At 35.1% G+C, this 20,179-nt stretch overlaps 4 protein-coding genes and 1 long non-coding RNA gene across 13 annotated transcripts; 4 read left to right on the top strand and 1 right to left on the bottom strand.

The window, feature by feature from the left end:
- The first annotated feature begins 517 nt into the window (after positions 1 to 517).
- LOC127905755 (protein DMR6-LIKE OXYGENASE 1-like) lies at positions 518 to 2,382 on the top strand. Of its 2 annotated transcripts, none has more exons than XM_052455747.1 (3): positions 518 to 1,245; positions 1,344 to 1,671; positions 1,923 to 2,382. In XM_052455747.1, exons 1-3 carry the CDS (start codon positions 791 to 793, stop codon positions 2,181 to 2,183), a joined length of 1,044 nt encoding a protein of 347 aa, XP_052311707.1. In that variant the 5' UTR covers positions 518 to 790; the 3' UTR covers positions 2,184 to 2,382. The 2 variants fall into 2 exon arrangements, with proteins under 2 accessions (XP_052311707.1, XP_052311709.1); XM_052455749.1 differs by lacking the exon at positions 1,923 to 2,382 and adding an exon at positions 1,742 to 1,762.
- Positions 2,383 to 3,429: 1,047 nt separating this feature from the next.
- LOC18102122 (protein DMR6-LIKE OXYGENASE 1) lies at positions 3,430 to 5,457 on the top strand. 2 transcript variants are annotated; one of them, XM_006379153.3, is made up of 3 exons: positions 3,430 to 4,319; positions 4,417 to 4,744; positions 4,996 to 5,457. In XM_006379153.3, exons 1-3 carry the CDS (start codon positions 3,865 to 3,867, stop codon positions 5,254 to 5,256), a joined length of 1,044 nt encoding a protein of 347 aa, XP_006379215.3. In that variant the 5' UTR covers positions 3,430 to 3,864; the 3' UTR covers positions 5,257 to 5,457. The 2 variants fall into 2 exon arrangements, with proteins under 2 accessions (XP_006379215.3, XP_052311710.1); XM_052455750.1 differs by lacking the exon at positions 4,996 to 5,457 and adding an exon at positions 4,815 to 4,835 and having other exon boundaries at positions 3,762 to 4,319.
- Positions 5,458 to 6,541: 1,084 nt separating this feature from the next.
- Positions 6,542 to 20,151, top strand: LOC7489265 (methyl jasmonate esterase 1). 7 transcript variants are annotated; one of them, XM_002313048.4, is made up of 4 exons: positions 6,542 to 6,812; positions 19,076 to 19,347; positions 19,530 to 19,661; positions 19,798 to 20,151. In XM_002313048.4, exons 1-4 carry the CDS (start codon positions 6,632 to 6,634, stop codon positions 20,080 to 20,082), a joined length of 870 nt encoding a protein of 289 aa, XP_002313084.3. In that variant the 5' UTR covers positions 6,542 to 6,631; the 3' UTR covers positions 20,083 to 20,151. The 7 variants fall into 7 exon arrangements, with proteins under 7 accessions (XP_002313084.3, XP_052311714.1, XP_052311716.1 ...); XM_052455755.1 differs by lacking the exons at positions 19,076 to 19,347; positions 19,530 to 19,661; positions 19,798 to 20,151 and adding exons at positions 7,268 to 7,399; positions 7,536 to 7,770; positions 15,765 to 15,924 and having other exon boundaries at positions 6,548 to 7,084; XM_052455754.1 differs by lacking the exons at positions 19,076 to 19,347; positions 19,530 to 19,661; positions 19,798 to 20,151 and adding exons at positions 15,262 to 15,393; positions 15,530 to 15,924 and having other exon boundaries at positions 6,544 to 7,084.
- LOC127905756 (uncharacterized) lies at positions 7,632 to 20,152 on the bottom strand. The gene is made up of 2 exons (XR_008060088.1): positions 20,033 to 20,152; positions 7,632 to 7,770 (listed from the first exon to the last, which is right to left on the bottom strand). It is a non-coding gene; the product is annotated as an uncharacterized LOC127905756 (long non-coding RNA).
- LOC18102121 (protein DMR6-LIKE OXYGENASE 2) lies at positions 9,861 to 12,672 on the top strand. Its single transcript, XM_006379152.3, has 3 exons — positions 9,861 to 10,464; positions 11,816 to 12,143; positions 12,227 to 12,672. The coding sequence occupies exons 1-3, from the start codon at positions 9,989 to 9,991 to the stop codon at positions 12,509 to 12,511; spliced, it is 1,089 nt and encodes a 362-aa protein (XP_006379214.1). The 5' UTR covers positions 9,861 to 9,988; the 3' UTR covers positions 12,512 to 12,672.
- Positions 20,153 to 20,179: the final 27 nt, after the last annotated feature.

Genomic DNA, 20,179 nt, shown 5'->3' with positions numbered 1-20,179 from the left:
CAAGATCCTTTACTGGTTAGCTAGCTAGGTTGCTATTATGACCTGCAAACACAGATGGATTCTCAACGATCCCTAGCTTAATGCCATCTTCAGTGTTAATTTCCATCTGCTTAATACTTGCTTTGTGTGTCCTGTCAAGTTAATGGGGACCTAACATATTGACTAACAATGTAGTTGATTAATAGGGAGCAAAAATTGGAGAACCCATGGGATAAAAAAAATCTTACCTTCAAGAACAAGATACCTACCTATATATATAGAATCCTAGAACTCGCAATTGAAACTGTTCTTATCAAGAAATTGAAACGAAAGTTACCCTCTACTAAAACCTAGAGGTAATTTTAGAGTAGTTATTGAAATCTCTATTTAGATGCTAATAAATGTGGACTGAAAAACCAACATTAGATTAGTTCTGGAAAGCAAGCATTCCTCTTTCCCACTAATTTGTCGTTGTGGTAACCTATCCATTGATGCAACCTGGCACCCTACAGCCCACAAGTTCGGTTGTTGGCTGGTGATGGGTAATTTGGTTCACCTACCCCAAACCAAGAAAAAAAGAAGAAGAAGAAGAAGAAGAAACAGAAACTGTCCATGTTCAATGTATGTTAAAAATGGTTTCATTTTGTTGGTTAAAAATTATTGCAGCGTGACGAAAGTCATAGGCTCGTTTAGTACAATTGGTTCTATTCGTGAGATGGGAGATTCTATCACAAATTATAAAACCATTAAGCACCAGTAAAAAGCAATTAGAAAACCATTTACATTTTCAGTCTCTCAAACTCTTGTGGCCATGGGAGAAATCGATCCAGAATTCATTCAAGAAACAGAATACAGGCCTAAATTCAAAACAATAGAAGCTGATGAAGAAATCCCAGTTATTGATCTCTCTGTTTCCACTCCTAGTGACACAAAAGAAGTTGTGTCAAAGATTGGAGAAGCGTGCAAGAAGTGGGGATTTTTTCAAGTGATCAATCATGGGGTACCGTTGGAACTAAGGCAAAAGATAGAGAAGGTAGCAAAAGAATTCTTTGATCAACCGATGGAGGAAAAACGGAAGGTGAAGAGAGATGAGGTGAATCCTATGGGGTATCATGATAGTGAGCACACCAAAAATATTAGGGACTGGAAGGAGGTTTTTGACTTCTTGGTGGTAGATCCAACTTTAATTCCTGCCTCTGATGATCCTGATGATAAAGAGCTAAGGGCTATGACTAATCAATGGCCACACAAACCTTCTGAATTCAGGTCTTCATTTTCTTCTTTCATCTTCTTATGTATGGACATGAGTAATTAACTTCCTTAATCTTATTATGTTAATTAGTGTAAATCGTTGTTTTGGTCAGGGAGCTGTGCCAAGAATATACAAGACAGGTGGAAAAACTAGCTTTCAAGTTGCTGGAGCTTATCTCTTTGAGCTTAGGGTTGCCTGCTGATAGGTTAAATGGTTACTTCAAAGACCAAATCAGCTTTGCTAGGTTCAACCATTACCCTCCTTGTCCTGCACCCCACCTAGCTCTTGGTGTAGGTAGGCACAAGGATGGAGGTGCCTTGACGGTCTTATCCCAAGATGATGTTGGAGGGCTGCAAATAGGCCGCAGATCAGATGGAGAATGGATCCCTGTTAAACCAATTCCAGATGCCTTTATCATCAATATTGGTAATTGTATGCAGGTACTTTTTCTGATCAGCCTAATTAGCTTAAGCTGAATTATTGCCGACGAATTCCATTCGTTCTTGCTAGCTGTAGAACGTCTTTCACCCACCACAGTCCCCCCTCCTTTTTCTTGCTCTTGGACCCAACATGAATGATTGATGGGAGATTAGGTATGCATAGGATAGGAGTCATCATTAACATATAAGAAGATGGTACAAATGTCCAGTTTTCTTCCTAATCAGGGCTTGGGTTGTTGCCTCATGTGCAGGTTTGGAGCAATGACTTGTACTGGAGTGCAGAGCATAGAGTGGTGGTGAATTCTCAAAGGGAAAGGTTCTCGATACCATTTTTCTTTTTCCCATCCCAATATGTTGATATTAAGCCACTGGATGAGCTAATTAATGAGCAAAACCTTGCAAAGTACAAGGAATTCAACTGGGGAAAATTCTTTGCCAGTAGAAACCGCAGTGATTATAAAAAACGTGAAGTGGAAAACATCCAAATCGATCACTTTAAGGTACCAGAGTGATTAGTTTAGTAGACTGGGTTTTCTATGTATGTGCCTATACTCTACGTATGTGATGTCGAGGTTGTGTGACCTTTTATTGTTGCCATGTTATGATTACTAAAGCATGGACTTGTATGTGAAAGTTTTCCTCGAGATATCTTAACTGTTATGGGCTCATTTGGGCAAAATTCCGGTTAATTTTCACGAGCTTTTTAAACCACTTCTGATCACATATATACATGCTATCCTTGATCAGTGTGCGTTTGTATACGTATTAGACAATGAGAAACTCTTGCTTCTGAGAGTGCTGCTGTGGTATCTGGTTGAGTGAAGGTGCGATTGAGCTACCGTCGGGAGCGGTTTGAAGCCAGATGATGGAACGCTGTCCACTGGAACAAAGAAATTGCATTAGTCACCGTTGTGACCTAGACACGACGTTAGAGCGAGTTCGGGAGTGCCCCGAATCAAATTAAATACCGGCTGGTACGAAGTTGGTCTGGAAGCTTCCATGCTGAGGACGGGGGCTCGTTATTCTGGCGTTATTCTTGATCAAGAGTAGTAATAATAATAATAATAATAATAATAATAATAAATAATGTATCTAATCTACGTTTTTATAATTTTATATCTTTTAAAATTAAATTTAAATTTTTTTATAGTAATAATATTTTTTAAAAAATTAATAATAATAAAACAATAATAATAATAATAACAACAATAACAATAATGATTATAAATTTGTATCTGACTCCAGCTAGACTAGACCCAAGTTTCTGAGTCTGGTTCTTCTAATAATAATAATAATAATAATATTAAACTTGTTTGTCCCAAGTTTTTATAGTTTTTAATTCCTTCAAATTAAATTTATAGTTTTTCTTTAATAGTAATAATATATTTTTTTAAAATTTAATAATAATAAAAATATTAAGAATAACAATAATAATCATAATTATAACAAGAATAACAAAGACGACAATAGCAGCAACAACAACAATAATAATTTTTAATTTTATTTTTTAAATTAAATCTATGGTTTTTTTTCAATAGTAATAATATTTTTTAAAAATTTATTAATAATATTAATAATGATAAAAATAATAATATTTATAATATTAATATTAATATTAAACATGTCAGACCCAAGTTTTTATAATTTTTAATTTTACCTTTCAAATCAAATCTATTTTTGTTTTTTAATATTAATAATTTTTTCTCAAATTTATTAATTATTATATTATCAATATTCATATAATAATAATAATATTTTAATAAAATAATAATATTTTTAATAAAATAATAATATTTTTAATATTAATAATAATGTTAAACTTCTATGATTCAAGTTTAAGTGAGTCTAACTACAACACCAGATTCAAGAGTCTTGAGTCTAACCATAACACGAGACCTAAGATCTTTGGATGTAGGTCTTGCTGCAAGATCGTGTTATGAAAGTATGATAATTAAATAAAAAATGATTTAATATTAAAAATTAAAATTAAAATTAAAAGATTAATTAAAAAAAAACAGAGGAAAATCACTATTTCAATAATTAATGTTTTCTAAGGTACAGTAAAAAGGAATTATTCCAACTGGTTCTTTTCGTGAGTGGGGAGATTCTATCCCAAATTATAAAACCATTAAGCACCAGTAACAAGGAATTATAAAACCATTAACATTTTCTGTCTCTCAAACTCTTGTGGCCATGGGAGAAATCGATCCAGAATTCATTCAAGAAACAGAATACAGGCCTAAATTCAAAACAATAGAAGCTGATGAAGAAATCCCAGTTATTGATCTCTCTGTTTCCACTCCAAGTGCCACAAAAGAAGTTGTGTCAAAGATTGGAGAAGCGTGCAAGAAGTGGGGATTTTTTCAAGTGATCAATCATGGGGTACCGTTGGAACTAAGGCAAAAGATAGAGAGGGTAGCAAAAGAATTCTTTGATCAACCGATGGAGGAAAAACGGAAGGTGAAGAGAGATGAGGTGAATCCTATGGGGTATCATGATAGTGAGCACACCAAAAATATTAGGGACTGGAAGGAGGTTTTTGACTTCTTGGTGGTAGATCCAACTTTAATTCCTGCCTCTGGTGATCCTGATGATAAAGAGCTAAGGGCTATGACTAATCAATGGCCACACAAACCTTCTGAATTCAGGTCTTCATTTTCTTCTTTCATCTTCTTATGTATGGACATGAGTAATTAACTCCTTAATCTTATTATGTTAATTAGTGTAATTCGTTGTTTTGGTCAGGGAGCTGTGCCAAGATTATACAAGACAGGTGGAAAAACTAGCTTTCAAGTTGCTGGAGCTTATCTCTTTGAGCTTAGGGTTGCCTGCTGATAGGTTAAATGGTTACTTCAAAGACCAAATCAGCTTTGCTAGGTTCAACCATTACCCTCCTTGTCCTGCACCCCACCTAGCTCTTGGTGTAGGTAGGCACAAGGATGGAGGTGCCTTGACGGTCTTATCCCAAGATGATGTTGGAGGGCTGCAAATAGGCCGCAGATCAGATGGAGAATGGATCCCTGCTAAACCAATTCCAGATGCCTTTATCATCAATATTGGCAATTGTATGCAGGTACTTTTTCTGATCAGCCTAATTAGCTTAAGCTGAATTATTGCCGACGAATTCCATTCGTTCTTGCTAGCTGTAGAACGTCTTTCACCCACCACAGTCCCCCCTCCTTTTTCTTGCTCTTGGACCCAACATGAATGATTGATGGGAGATTAGGTATGCATAGGATAGGAGTCATCATTAACATATAAGAAGATGGTACAAATGTCCAGTTTTCTTCCTAATCAGGGCTTGGGTTGTTGCCTCATGTGCAGGTGTGGAGCAATGACTTGTACTGGAGTGCAGAGCATAGAGTGGTGGTGAATTCTCAAAGGGAAAGGTTCTCGATACCATTTTTCTTTTTCCCATCCCAATATGTTGATATTAAGCCACTGGATGAGCTAATTAATGAGCAAAACCTTGCAAAGTACAAGGAATTCAACTGGGGAAAATTCTTTGCCAGTAGAAACCGCAGTGATTATAAAAAACGTGAAGTGGAAAACATCCAAATCGATCACTTTAAGGTACCAGAGTGATTAGTTTAGAGTGGGTTTTCTATGTATGTGCCTATACTCTACGTATGTGATGTCGAGGTTGTGTGACCTTTTATTGTTGCCATGTTATGCTTTCTAAAGCATAGACTTGTATGTGAAAGTTTTCCTCGAGATATCTTAACTGTAATGGGCTCATTTGGGCAAAATTCCGGTTAATTTTCACCAGCTATTGAGCTTTTTTAACTACTTCTGATCATATATATATGCATGCTATCCTTAATCAGTGTGCGTGTGTATATATATTAGACAATGAGAGACTTTTTTTGCTTTCCTTATGATAGTTCTGACTGAACTTCTTACAGCGATTTGATAACGTTAGAAGCCGGAGTGATAAATACATGGAAGGTAGTGTAGTAAAAGATGACATAACAGAAAATAGGAACTCCATTAGGCACCATTATTTGTAATATTCTTCCTCTTGGAAAAGAAAAGGAAAATCAAATTTTGAATACAGACCGCAAGAATTTCTTAAAGTTTGGTTCCATTTTCGAAGAGCAAACGTTATTCTAAACCATATATTTTATTCTTATGTATCCAAATAGAGAGCAACATCACGGGAAGGAATCCAAGTAATACGGTCAATCAAGAAACAGGCCCTTCAAGCACGCAGTTGATTATAAGAAGTAATGAAATTTGGTATAATTTCATGAAACTTGACGAGGTCTTTGAGGTTGAGGTTGAATTGTCAAACTAATTTAATTGATTTTGAGAAGAAGATAGACGAAACAACTACATGTCATATCTTCAAGAATATCTGCAGCCGAAATTATGAAGGTGTTAGGCCTTTGTGTCCAGTTTCATTCAGAACCACGCTGATCTAGAGATGCCAGGAGTTTGGGTTAACTTTAGAGGCTATATTCCAATACTCTCAGATCAAAATTTGGATGTAGGATAAACTCTTTTCCTTGAGCTTTCTGTCTCTTCTCTTGTGCTAGTTAATTAAGCCTTTGGGACCTAATTTAGAGCCCTAGGCAATTTATTATTCTATTTTTCTTACGGTGGAAATTGTAATCAGGAGGCAATTTCAGTTTTTACTATTAATTTTCTACCGTGTCCTTATCAGTAAACCTACGACCGAATTGCATGACCAAGGTGTTCTAGAATATACGGAAAAATCATTCTTTCTATTTAATTCCAGCTACCAAGCCAGGGAATCCACAAGCTTAGCCTTTTCTTGACGTTTCAAGCTATTGACTACCGGTGATTGTTGACAGAGATTAACCATTTTGTACCTTTATTTATGGCGCAGCGCGCGCGCACATGTACATATATATATAAACTGCGAGCAGAGTCTGACTTTAAAACTCATATAAGCCTAAGGATAAGCCTTGTAGAAACCTAGCACTTCAAGAGAAGCATGGAGCAAGCAAAGAAACATTTGGTGTTAATTTCCATTTTCATCATCCTTCTCAATATTGCAACCAATAAGGCCTTATCGCAGCCACTCCATAATCCTAGCAAGCATTTTGTGCTAGTTCACGGGGCAGGCCATGGTGCCTGGTGTTGGTACAAACTTGTGCCTCTATTAAGATCATCAGGTCACAATGTTACCACTATAGATTTAGCAGCTTCTGGGATTGACCCGCGGCAGATTAGCGATCTTCAATCAATATCTGACTATATTAGGCCGTTGAGAGATCTTCTGGCATCTCTACCACCAAATGAAAAGGTTATCCTTGTTGGTCATAGCTTAGGGGGATTGGCACTTTCTCAAACCATGGAGAGACTTCCAAGCAAGATTTCCGTGGCTGTTTTCCTTACTGCCGTCATGCCAGGCCCTTCCCTTAACATTTCCACTCTTAGTCAAGAGGTACATGCAGAAAGAAAAAAAAAAACTCTTATTCGATTGATTAACCTGACTTATTTTTTGGTTATGAATATCTAGTTATACTTTTTATATCACAACATGCAATCAATTTGTTAAGTTACATTCTTCTCCTGTCTCACAATTTTCAACTTTTTCACTTTTCTTGTGCTTGTGTTATTACCGAAGCTTGCAAGAAGGCTAACTGATATGTTAGACACCCGCTACACATTCGGTAATGGCCCGAATAACCCACCAACATCTCTTACCTTTGGGCCCAAATACCTACTTTTAAGATTGTATCAGCTCAGTCCAATTGAGGTAAGAACTTTACAGATTCATAGGCAAAATGTTGGGTTTTTTCCTTTCTTTTAATACCCAATATGTCACAATTTTTTACATTTATTCTCCTAATATTGATATTCTGATGAAATTTATGGTGACAAAATGGCTTCAGGACTGGACATTGGCCACAACACTGATGAGGGAAACACGTCTATTTACTGATCAAGAATTGTCAAGGGACCTTGTACTAACGAGGGAGAAATATGGCTCGGTTAAAAGAGTTTTTATCATTGCAGAGAAAGATTTGACCTTGGAGAAAGATTTTCAACAATGGATGATCCAAAAAAATCCACCCAATGAAGTGAAAGAGATACTAGGATCCGATCACATGTCCATGATGTCTAAACCTAAGGAACTTTGGGCTTGTCTGCAAAGAATTTCTAAGAAATATAATTGATGCCCATATATTTCTAGGATTATATATGAATAATAAATTAAAATAAGGTGTTTCCGTTACTGCCTCAACATTTCTACTCTTAATAAAGAGCTACTGGGTAATTGCGTTTTTTTCCTTGCTCTTAATTTTCATCTTTATTTTAGTAATTGAAGCTTTATGTCGGAAGAGCAAAGATCGGCACAAGAGGGGTCAAGTTCAATTAACTTGTAGCATGTCTTTCATGCGGACATGCTAATCTTTGTAATTAGCAAAAAAATATCTCCAGAAGTATGAGTTACGAATTTGCTCACGGTATAAATATATTTGAGTTCAAGGGTGCCAGAATTAATAAATGTACTGGTATCAGATAAGATCTTTGCTGTTGAAATGACATCTAATTATGAATCCTACGGGTCAGGTTTTGTAATATTCATATCCAAACCCGAGTCTTCGCCTACCCGAACTCGATCGGGTATCCATGGTTATCCAACAGCCGGCCTTGCCCACGCACCTCTTTTGTTACTGATATGATACCCACCTAAAGTCAGCATTCATGCTCATCAATGTAGCATTCAAGAAATTTTTAATGTAATTTAATTTTAAACTGCGTCTATATCAAATAATTATCTTGACATGTTGAAACGCAGATGATTAAAGTTGAATCATCAAACTAATTTAATTGATTTTGTGAAGAATATAGACGAAACAAATATAAGTCATATCTTCAACAATTTCTGCAACCGAAATTATGAAGGTGTTAGGCCTCTGTGTCCAGTTTCAGACCTCATTTAGGGCCTTAGGCAATTTATTCTTTTTTACAGAGGAAATTGAAATTAGGAGGCAATTTTAGTTTGTACTCTTAATTTTCTACCGTGTCCTTATCGGTAAACGTCCGGCCGAATTGCATGACCAAGGAGTTTTAGAATCCTGGGAAATATCTTTCTTTCTAATCTAGCTACTAATTGCATGACAACATATTTGTTTCAATTTGTCTTCTCTTAGTTTACTATCGTCTTAAATAAATATTTTTATATTTAGTTAGTATTTAATTTTATAATGATTTATTTTTTTCATATAATTAAATAAAAAATAATTTTAAAAAATAAAATTATTAAACCTATAAAGTTCATAACTAGAGTCATGGATTTAACGGGTTAAGCCGTGAAGTCAACTCGATTTAATATATTGTTATTTTAATAATTTTTTTTTAAAAAAATCATCTTGAATTTTTTTTTTAAATTCAAATCATGTTTTACCAAACATTTAAGTTATCTTTGAATATATTAAGTTGGTTGAATTATATTGGAGAGTAGTTACGGTAAAAGATTTAAAATTTAATTTATTTAATAATAATATTAAAGAATTCTTTATGCTATGAACATTTATTTTTTTATGTTGATTTTTTTTTATTTAACATATATCATAGCGCGAGATAGTAACCTAGAATGTACTGATTGATCTAAGATTCACGAAAATCGTGGTGGGCCTCATGGGGGGTGAAAGTTCAGTAATTTACTTGTTGATGACGGCTCTATTTCCTTACTATCAGATTTAAATTGAATAAATTTAATTCTAAACCAATGAAAAATATTTTTGATAAATTAATTCAGGGTAAGCATGCAAGTTTAAATCATTAAATTCAATTCTGCATTATACATTTCTACTCTTGACAACAGATTGATCCTTGATAAATCTTCTTCTTCTTCTTCTTCTTGAACCCAATCCTTGATAAAATCTAAACTCCTAATCTTTCCGGCAACTATTTAATCGTATAAGAAGTTATTACGATTTAAATCATTCTCACACAAACAATCATGAATTTGGATGATTTAACTACACGGTTATTATAATTTACTCAGACAAAATGATATGAAATCTTTCGTTTACTGTAAGAGAATAATGGACCAGAACAGAGTGTGGTGGCCGATCTATCATTGTCGCCATATGGCCGTTTGAAGCAACCTTTGCCATGCCAGCACAAACGTCACGGCATTCCAAGACAACACTGTTGACATTACCGAGTTAATTCCCCTCTTAACACTACACCAAAGGCTGTCTAGATTCACTTTGCATTAGACCTGCTAAAAAGGTATAAAAAGCCACATAACCGCTATCTTTTCTCTTACAAACACAAACTTGGTTGATCTAGGTTTCTTAATTAATCAACATCAAAGGAGAAGGAAATCACCATGGGAGAGGTTGATCCAGCCTTCATTCAAGCCCAAGAACACAGGCCGAAACCTGAGATCACTAGAGCAGAAGGAATACCCTTAATTGATCTTTCCATAATCAGCTCTCCTAATTCCAACTTAGACAACGATCAAGCACTTGGTGGTCTTGTTGAGGAAATAGGCAATGCATGCAAAGATTGGGGATTTTTTCAAGTGATCAATCATGGGGTGCCGCTTGCTAAGCGACACAACATTGAGAAAGCATCAAGAGAATTTTTTGGTCAGCCTCTGGAAGAGAAAAGGAAGGTGAGGAGAAATGAGGAGAAAGTGTTGGGTTATTATGACACTGAGCATACCAAGAATGTTAGGGACTGGAAAGAAGTGTTCGATCTCAAAGTCCAGGATCCAACGGCTGTCCCTGCTTCATATAAGCCTGATGATGAGGAACTAACCAAGTGGTTTAATCAGTGGCCTGAATACCCCAATGACCTGAGGTATATACTATTGTTTTCTCTCTTCTTCTGAAAATTTATTTTTTACTTTTGTTTACCCACCGATGAAATTACAATAAAGAATGAGTGAAAAATGTGATGTTTCAATAATTGTGTTTTTCTTTTTTTGCTATACCTCTGGAAGTTCTCCGCTATATATAACTTTTGCGCTTTTATAGAATTTTCTGTTTTGAAATAAGCAATGATATATCCAAAATTCACTGGTCCTATGGTTAGTTTAACCTAAAAATAATATTATGTCTCATTTCTTTGATGGCAAGTGGTTTTCTAGAAATTATTTTTTAAACTTTTCTGTGTTTGTTTGCTATTAGAAAAGTTGGTTAATGAAAAATACTTTCCATTCAAAAGAAAATTTGGCTTGGTTTTCAGAAAAGTGTTTTCCTTTTATTTTGAACGGAAAACACTTTCCAGAAGTTGTGAAAAATTTAGAAATATCATATTATTTACTGATTATATCAAATTTGGTCCTCAAACTTTTGATTACTATATATATTTTGTTTTGATTTTTTTTTCAATTTCATCATTTAGAATTTGATTTTTATATTAACTTTGATCCTTATTTTTATGATTGCTATTTGCTTTTCTCTTATCATTTTTTAATTGAAATTTTTTATCTATCAAATTTGGTCCTCATTCTTTTGATTGTTACTTATTTTATTTGAAATAATTTATGAAATTATAATTATAATTATTTTAATTTCATCATCTTTCAATTTTTTTTATTTGTTAGATTTGATCTTTATTAATTTGATTATTATTTATTTTATTTGACATAATTTATGAAATTATATTTTTTTTTCAATTTCATTCTTATTCAACTTTTAAATTTGTAAGATTTGTTCCTCATTATTTTAATAAACTTGAAAAAAAATAAAACATTAATAAGTTATTTTTCAACTCATTTTACATGACATAACCAAACACTAGAAAGTGTTTTCCAACTTATTTTTCATGACACTACCAAACATCGAAAAATAATTCACTTTCTCAGAATTTATTTTTTAAAGAAATCATTTTCTAAAAAGAAACTACTTTTCAGCAAACAAACGAGACCTTAAACTAAAAGTTTATTTTGCATTTCAGTTGAACCATCTTTTTGTTATTTTTGAAATAAAAATTTGCTTTGATTTTTATTTTTTTAGTATTTTTAAATGGTTTTGATGTAAATTTTTAAAATTTAAAAAAATATTATTTTTATATATTTACATATATAAAACACTTTAAAACATAACATTTACCACCACAGTCTCATTAAACAGATCAGAACACCTCTAATTATTAATTTTAGCGGGCTTTAATTACTCTATGCAATCTAACACATTTCAATGAACAGAGAGGTCTGTGAAGAGTATGCTAAAGAAATGGAAAAACTAGCTTGCAAATTGATGGGGCTGATAGCCCTGAGTCTAGGCTTGCCAAAAGACAAGTTCCATGGATTCTTTAAAGAACAAACCAGCTTCATTAGACTCAACCACTACCCACCTTGCCCAGTCCCTGACCTCGCACTCGGCGTTGGTCGACACAAGGACGCCATGGCCTTGACCATCCTTGCTCAAGATGATGTTGGAGGGCTAGAAGTGAAGAGAAAAACAGATGGAGAGTGGCTTTGGGTCAAGCCAACCCCAAATGCCTACATCATCAATGTTGGTGACATTATTCAGGTATATCCTTTTCCAAAAACTCTGAAATTAACATTAACATATAGAATCAACGCTATTGTTTCAAATGTTAATTGTTTTTATAGGTATGGAGCAATGACATTTATGAGAGCGTGGAGCACAGGGCGATGGTGAATTCTGAAAAGGAAAGATTTTCCATTCCCTATTTCCTCAGCCCAGCACACTACACCAACGTGCAGCCCTTGGAGGAGCTCATAAATCAGCAAAACCCTGCCAAATACAAACCATACAACTGGGGAAAATTTCTCGTCACAAGAAAACGTAGTAATTTCCAGAAGCTTGATGTTGAGAACATCCAGATTTATCACTTCAAGATACCCGAATCAGAGCTGGCCGAAAAATTGGACTGATCGAGCAATATTGTCCATCAACAAGTAATAAGACGCTGCTGCCTATAAATGGCAGTACCTTGTAAAAATCACAAATGGAACTTTGGCGTCACGGTGCCATGTATTAAAAATAATGGAATTTGCTATGAATAAAGGAGATTATTGCAACCTTCACCGTTTTATCCATTATTGTTATTTGTAGAGTGAGAGTATGAATCATATATATGGCCGTGATCATAACAAAAAAAAATTTAAAGTACCTTTTTTTTTATCGTAATATATACTTATTTTTTAAAAGTTCGTTTGTAAGAAATACAGGGTTAGAAGAAGTGTGGAACGGAAAGAGAAAAATAAAAAGAGAGATTAATTTTTATTTTTCTTTTCTTAAAAAGAATAAACAAGGGAATTAATAAAAAGAAAAGAAAAGAAAAATGAGAAAATGCTTCCTTTTCTTTTTTTTTTCCAAATAGACTTCCGTGGTGGGCGCCCAAGCACATGCAGTACTGCATGGTATCCTTTCAAAGAAGAAGATGGCATGTCGGCTGCTTCGATGGACGAAGTAGACGTGGGTTTTTGGCAACCCTCCCCGTATTTTCCAGCGACGTTGCTGACCATAAAGTCTCCATTTCCGGAGATAATTTCACAACGGAACCACCTCAAATTCTTATTTCTTTAAAATAAAAAAAAACAACAATATTACACTCAGCCTCTGTTTATGTCACTGCCCTGACCATCCTTTCTCAAGATAATGTTGAGAAGTGATCAAGAGAAAAACAGATGAAGATTGGGTTGCGTGAAGCCAACTCCAACTGCATATATATATATATATATCATCAATATGTTGGTGACATTATTCATTATCAGTAAAGTCAACGAACAAACCATTCTCAGACAAATCAGTAAAGTCAACGAACAAACCATTCTCAGACAAAAACTAGCATGCAGTTATCGCCTAATCGCACCATTGAAGTAAAGTCAACGAACAAACCATTCTCAGACAAAAACTAGCATGCAGTTATCGCCTAATCGCACCATTGAAATTTTGAGAGAAAACTACAAATTTGGTACTCCTACGGATGCCTATGGTATTCCCATCATCCTGGTTTCTCTACATCATCAACGTGGTTAATTACATTATCTAGTGATCAACGACTAACTCATTGGCGTGTGGCGGGTTGAACAAAAAAATAAATAAATGTAAAAATAAAAAAAACGACAAAGTCATTTGAAATTTATTGATACTATAGTATCATTAAACCTGCTAACGAAACCTCTAAACACTTCTATATTAACAAATGGATAGCATTTGGTATAATAAATAAATGTAAAAAAAAAAAACGACAAAGTCATGATATACGGTCCATCAAGAAACAAGTCCTTCGAGAAAAAGTAAAACATGCAGATGATTATGAAAAGTATTGAAATTTGGTATAATTTCTAGAAACGCAATGATTAAAGTTGAATTATCAAACTAGTTTAATTGATTTTGTGAAGAATATAGACGAAACAAATATAAGTCATATCTTCAACAATTTCTGCAACCGAAATTATGAAGGTGTTATAAGGCCTTTGTGTCCAGTTTCATTCAGAACCACGCTGATCTAGGGATGCCAGGAGTTTGGGTTCACTTTTAGAGGCTAAATTCACGTGGGTTCATCCTGTGGATGTAGGATAAACTCTTTTCCTTGAGCTTTCTGTCTCTTCTCTTGTGCTAGTTAATCAAGCCTTTGGGACCTAATTTAGGGCCTTGGGCAATTTATTATTCTATTTTTCTTACAGTGGAAATTGTAATTAGGAGGCAATTTCAGTTTGTACTATTAATTTTCTACCGTGTCCTTATCAGTAAACCTACGACCGAATTGCATGACCAAGGGGTTCTTGATCTACGGAAAAATCTTTCTTTCTATTTAATTCCAGCTACCAAGCTAGGTAATCCACGAGCTTAGCCTTTTCTTGACGTTTCAAGCTATTGACTACAGGTGATTGTTGACAGAGATTAACCATTTTGTACCTTTATTTATGGCGCAGCGCGCGCGCACATGTATATATATATATAAACTGCGAGCAGAGTCTGACTTTAAAACTCATATAAGCCTAAGGATAAGCCTTGTAGAAACCTAGCACTTCAAGAGAATAGCATGGAGCAAGCAAGAAACATTTGGTGTTAATTTCCATTTTCATCATCCTTCTCAATATTGCAGCCAATAAGGCCTTATCGCAGCCACTCCATAATCCTAGCAAGCATTTTGTGCTAGTTCACGGGGCAGGCCATGGTGCCTGGTGTTGGTACAAACTTGTGCCTCTATTAAGATCATCAGGTCACAATGTTACCACTATAGATTTAGCAGCTTCTGGGATTGACCCGCGGCAGATTAGCGATCTTCAATCAATATCTGACTATATTAGGCCGTTGAGAGATCTTCTGGCATCTCTACCACCAAATGAAAAGGTTATCCTTGTTGGTCATAGCTTAGGGGGATTGGCACTTTCTCAAACCATGGAGAGACTTCCAAGCAAGATTTCCGTGGCTGTTTTCCTTACTGCCTTCATGCCAGGCCCTTCCCTTAACATTTCCACTCTTAATCAAGAGGTACATGCAGAAAGAAAAAAAAACTCTTATTCGATTGATTAGCTTGACTTATTTATTTGTGATGAATATCTAGTTATACTTTTTATATCACAACATGCAATCAATTTGTTAAGTTACATTCTTCTCATGTCTCACAATTTTCAACTTTTTCACTTTTCTTGTGCTTGTGTTATGACCGAAGCGTGTAAGAAGGCAAACTGATATGTTAGACACCCGCTTCACATTCGATAATGGCCCGAATAACCCACCAACATCTTTTATCTTTGGGCCCAAACACTTACTTTTAAGATTGTATCAGCTCAGTCCAATTGAGGTAATAACTTTACAGATTCATAAGCAAAATGTGGGTTTTTTTTCTTTCTTTTAAGACCCAGTATGTCACAATTTTTTACATTTATTCTCTTAATATTGAGATTCTGATGAAATTTATGATGACAAAATGGCTTCAGGACTGGACATTGGCCACAACACTGATGAGGGAAACACGTCTATTTACTGATCAAGAATTGTCAAGGGACCTTGTACTAACGAGGGAGAAATATGGCTCGGTTAAAAGAGTTTTTATCATTGCAGAGAAAGATTTGATCTTGGAGAAAGATTTTCAACAATGGATGATCCAAAAAAATCCACCCGATGAAGTGAAAGAGATACTAGGATCCGATCACATGTCCATGATGTCTAAACCTAAGGAACTTTGGGCTTGTCTGCAAAGAATTTCTAAGAAATATAATTGATGCCCGTATATTCCCAGGATTATATATGAATAATAAATTAAAATAAGGTGTTTCCGTTACTGCCTCAACATTTCTACTCTTAATAAAGAGCTACTGGGTAATTGTGTTTTTTTCCTTGCTCTTAATTTTCATCTTTATTTTAGTAATTAAAGCTTTATGTCCGAAGAGCGAAGATCAGCACAAGAGGGGTCAAGTTCAATTAACTTGTAGCATGTCCTTCATGCAGACATGCTAATCTTTGTAATTAGCAAAAAAATATCTCAAGAAGTATGAGTTATGAATTTGCTCACGGTATAAATATATTTGAGTTCAAGGGTGCCAGAATTAATAAATGTACTAGTATCAGATAAGATCTTTGCTGTTGAAATGACATCTAATTAGGAATCATACGGGTCGGGTTTTGTAATATTCATATCCAGACCCAAGTCTTCGCCTACCCGAACTCCATCGGGTATCCATGGTTATCCAACAACCGGCCTTGCCCACGCACCTCTTTTGTTACTGATATGATACCCACCTAAAGTCAGCATTCATGCTCATCAATGTAGCATTCAAGAAATTTCTAACTTATAAAATCTCCACACCTCAAAATCTTGGGAGCACAGAATATATGCACTGCAACTTTTAAAACAATGAGCCAAAAAAACATATCATCTCCCTCAACTTGAAGAACCTCGATGTTGCAATGATCCGAAGCTTTTGTAATACGATCACACTGGTAGTAATACATATCATAATCGGTTCTAACTCTCAACAGATCTGAATGAAAACCCAGCCAAGACCAACCTGAAAGTTAACCCAAAAATGACCCAAACCCGTTCCCATCTCTTCCTCTTCCCCTCATGAGAAACACCGGATCCTAGCAAAACAATAGAAAACAAGAAAACCCAAAATCCAAAGACAAACTAGGCATAGGATATAAGACCCGAAACAATTAGAGGGAAACACTTATCTCGGCCCAGCTTTCTTCGGGCTTCAGAAAAATCCAAAGACACCATAACGTGGAATGACTGTCCGGCTGTCTACCGTACTTTTGAACGATTCAAAAATTACCAAAAAATATATATATCTTTGGAATTCTGGCAACCCACAATTTGATGCTCGAATCAAATAACCATGTATGTCATGAGATTCTTTTTCGAGCTTATGCCGCAAGATTCTTGAATGTGTTTAATCTTCCTTTCAGCTTAGACTATTTTATTAAGAAAAAACAACGTTTTTAAGACAAAAATAGGAGTCCATAAGTTTAAGATTAATAATCTTGATGTATATCATTGTTTTTAAAATTATAAGTTAACTATTAAAATTATATGATTTTACAAGTTACTATATATCTTATATATCTAATATGTAAAATAAGATTAAAACCTCAATGCTAATAAAATTAAACTTGACTAATGTAAAATTAATAAACTCGGTAAACTCGGTCGATTAATTAAAAAAAAGAAAAGAAAAATGAGAAAATGCTTCCTTTTCTTCTTCTTTTTTTCCAAATAGACTTCCGTACGTACGTGGTGGCTCAAGCACATGCAGTACTGCATGGTATCCTATCAAAGAAGAAGATGGCATGTCGGCTGCTTCGATGGAGGAAGTATACGTGGGTTTTTGGCAACCCTCCCCGTATTTTCCAGCGACGTTGCTGACCATAAAGTCTCCATTTCCGGAGATAATTTCACATCGGAACCACCTCAAATTCTTATTTCTTTAAAATCAATAAAAACAACAATATTACACTCAGCCTCTGTTTATGTCACTGCCCTGACCATCCTTTCTCAAGATAATGTTGAGAAGTGATCAAGAGAAAAACAGATGAAGATTGGGTTGCGTGAAGCCAACTCCAACTGCATATATCATCAATATATATATATGTTGGTGACATTATTCATTATCAGTAAAGTCAACAAATAAACCATTCTCAGACAGAAACTAGCATGCAGTTATCGCCTAATCGCACCATTGAAATTTTAGGAGAAAACTACAAATTTGGTACTCCTACGGATGCCTATGGTATTCCCATATCGTCCTGGTGTCTCTATATCATCAACGTGCATGGTTAATTACATTATCTAGTGATCAAGACTAACTCATGATTGGCGTGTGGCGGGTTGAACCAAAAAAAAAATGTAAAAAAAAAAAAAAAACGACAAAGTCATGCGAAATTTAATGATACTATAGTATCATTAAACCTGCTAATGAAACCTCTAAACACTTCTATATTAACAAATGGATAGCATTTGGTATAATAAATAAATGTAAAAAAAAAAAAAACGACAAAGTCATGATATACGGTCATAACGGTGTCCTTCGAGAAAAAGTAAAACATGCAGATGATTATGAAAAGTAATGAAATTTGGTATAATTTCTAGAAACGCAATGATTAAAGTTGAATTATCAAACTAGTTTAATTGATTTTGTGAAGAATATAGACGAAACAAATATAGGCATATCTTCAACAATTTCTGCAACCGGAATTATGAAGGTGTTAGGCGTGCGACAGCGCTTTGGTCGTGAGTGGAAACTGACTTTTTTGTGTCCAGTTTCATTCAGAACCACGCTGATCTAGAGATGCCAGGAGTTTGGTAAACTCTTAGAGGCTAAATTCACGTGGGTTCATACTGTGGATGTAGGATAAACTCTTTTCCTTGAGCTTTCTGTCTCTTCTCTTGTGCTAGTTAATTAAGCCTTTGGGACCAAATTTAGGGCCTTAGGCAATTTATTAGTATATTTTTCTTACAGTGGAAATTGTAATTAGGAGGCAATTTCAGTTTGTACTATTAATTTTCTACCGTGTCCTTATCAGTAAACCTACGACCGAATTGCATGACCAAGGTGTTCTTGATCTACGGAAAAATCTTTCTTTCTATTTAATTCCAGCTACCAAGCTAGGTAATCCACGAGCTTAGCCTTTTCTTGACGTTTCAAGCTATTGACTACAGGTGATTGTTGACAGAGATTAACCATTTTTTACATTCATGGCGCTGTATATATATATATATAAAATGCGAGCAGAGTCTGACTTTAAAACTCATAGAAGCCTAAGGATAAGCCTTGTAGAAACCTAGCACTTCAAGAGAATTAGCATGGAGCAAGCAAAGAAACATTTGGTGTTAATTTCCATTTTCATCATCCTTCTCAATATTGCAGCCAATAAGGCCTTATCGCAGCCACTCCATAATCCAAGCAAGCATTTTGTGCTAGTTCACGGGGCAGGCCATGGTGCCTGGTGTTGGTACAAACTTGTGCCTCTATTAAGATCATCAGGTCACAATGTTACCACTATAGATTTAGCTGCTTCTGGGATTGACCCGCGGCAGATTAGCGATCTTCAATCAATATCTGACTATATTAGGCCGTTGAGAGATCTTCTGGCATCTCTACCACCAAATGATAAGGTTATCCTTGTTGGTCATAGCTTAGGGGGATTGGCACTTTCTCAAACCATGGAGAGACTTCCAAGCAAGATTTCCGTGGCTGTTTTCCTTACTGCTGTCATGCCAGGCCCTTCCCTTAACATTTCCACTCTTAATCAAGAGGTACATGCAGAAAGAAAAAAAAAACTCTTATTCGATTGATTAACTTGACTTATTTATTTGTGATGAATGTCTAGTTATACTTTTTATATCACAACATGCAATCAATTTGTTAAGTTACATTCTTCTCATATCTCACAATTTTCAACTTTTTCACTTTTCTTGTGCTTGTGTTATGACCGAAGCGTGTAAGAAGGCAAACTGATATGTTAGACACCCGCTTTACATTTGATAATGGCCCGAATAACCCACCAACATCTCTTATCTTTGGGCCCAAATTCCTTCTTTTAAGATTGTATCAGCTAAGTCCAATTGAGGTAAGAACTTTACAGATTCATAGGCAAAATGTGGATTTTTTTTTGTTTCTTTTGAGACCCAATATGTCACAATTTTTTACATTTATTCTCTTAATATTGAGATTCTGATGAATTTATGATGACAAAATGGCTTCAGGACTGGACATTGGCCACAACACTGATGAGGGAAACACGTCTATTTACTGATCAAGAATTGTCAAGGGACCTTGTACTAACGAGGGAGAAATATGGCTCGGTTAAAAGAGTTTTTATCATTGCAGAGAAAGATTTGATCTTGGAGAAAGATTTTCAACAATGGATGATCCAAAAAAATCCACCCAATGAAGTGAAAGAGATACTAGGATCCGATCACATGTCCATGATGTCTAAACCTAAGGAACTTTGGGCTTGTCTGCAAAGAATTTCTAAGAAATATAATTGATGCCCGTATATTTCCAGGATTATATATGAATAATAAAAATAAGGTGTTTCTGTTACCGCCTCAACATTTCTACTCTTAATAAAGAGCTACTGGGCAA

Source organism: Populus trichocarpa, chromosome 9 (genome assembly GCF_000002775.5).
Source record: "Populus trichocarpa isolate Nisqually-1 chromosome 9, P.trichocarpa_v4.1, whole genome shotgun sequence".
Taxonomy (NCBI): domain Eukaryota; kingdom Viridiplantae; phylum Streptophyta; class Magnoliopsida; order Malpighiales; family Salicaceae; genus Populus; species Populus trichocarpa.
This window is presented reverse-complemented; position numbering and strand designations above follow the sequence as displayed.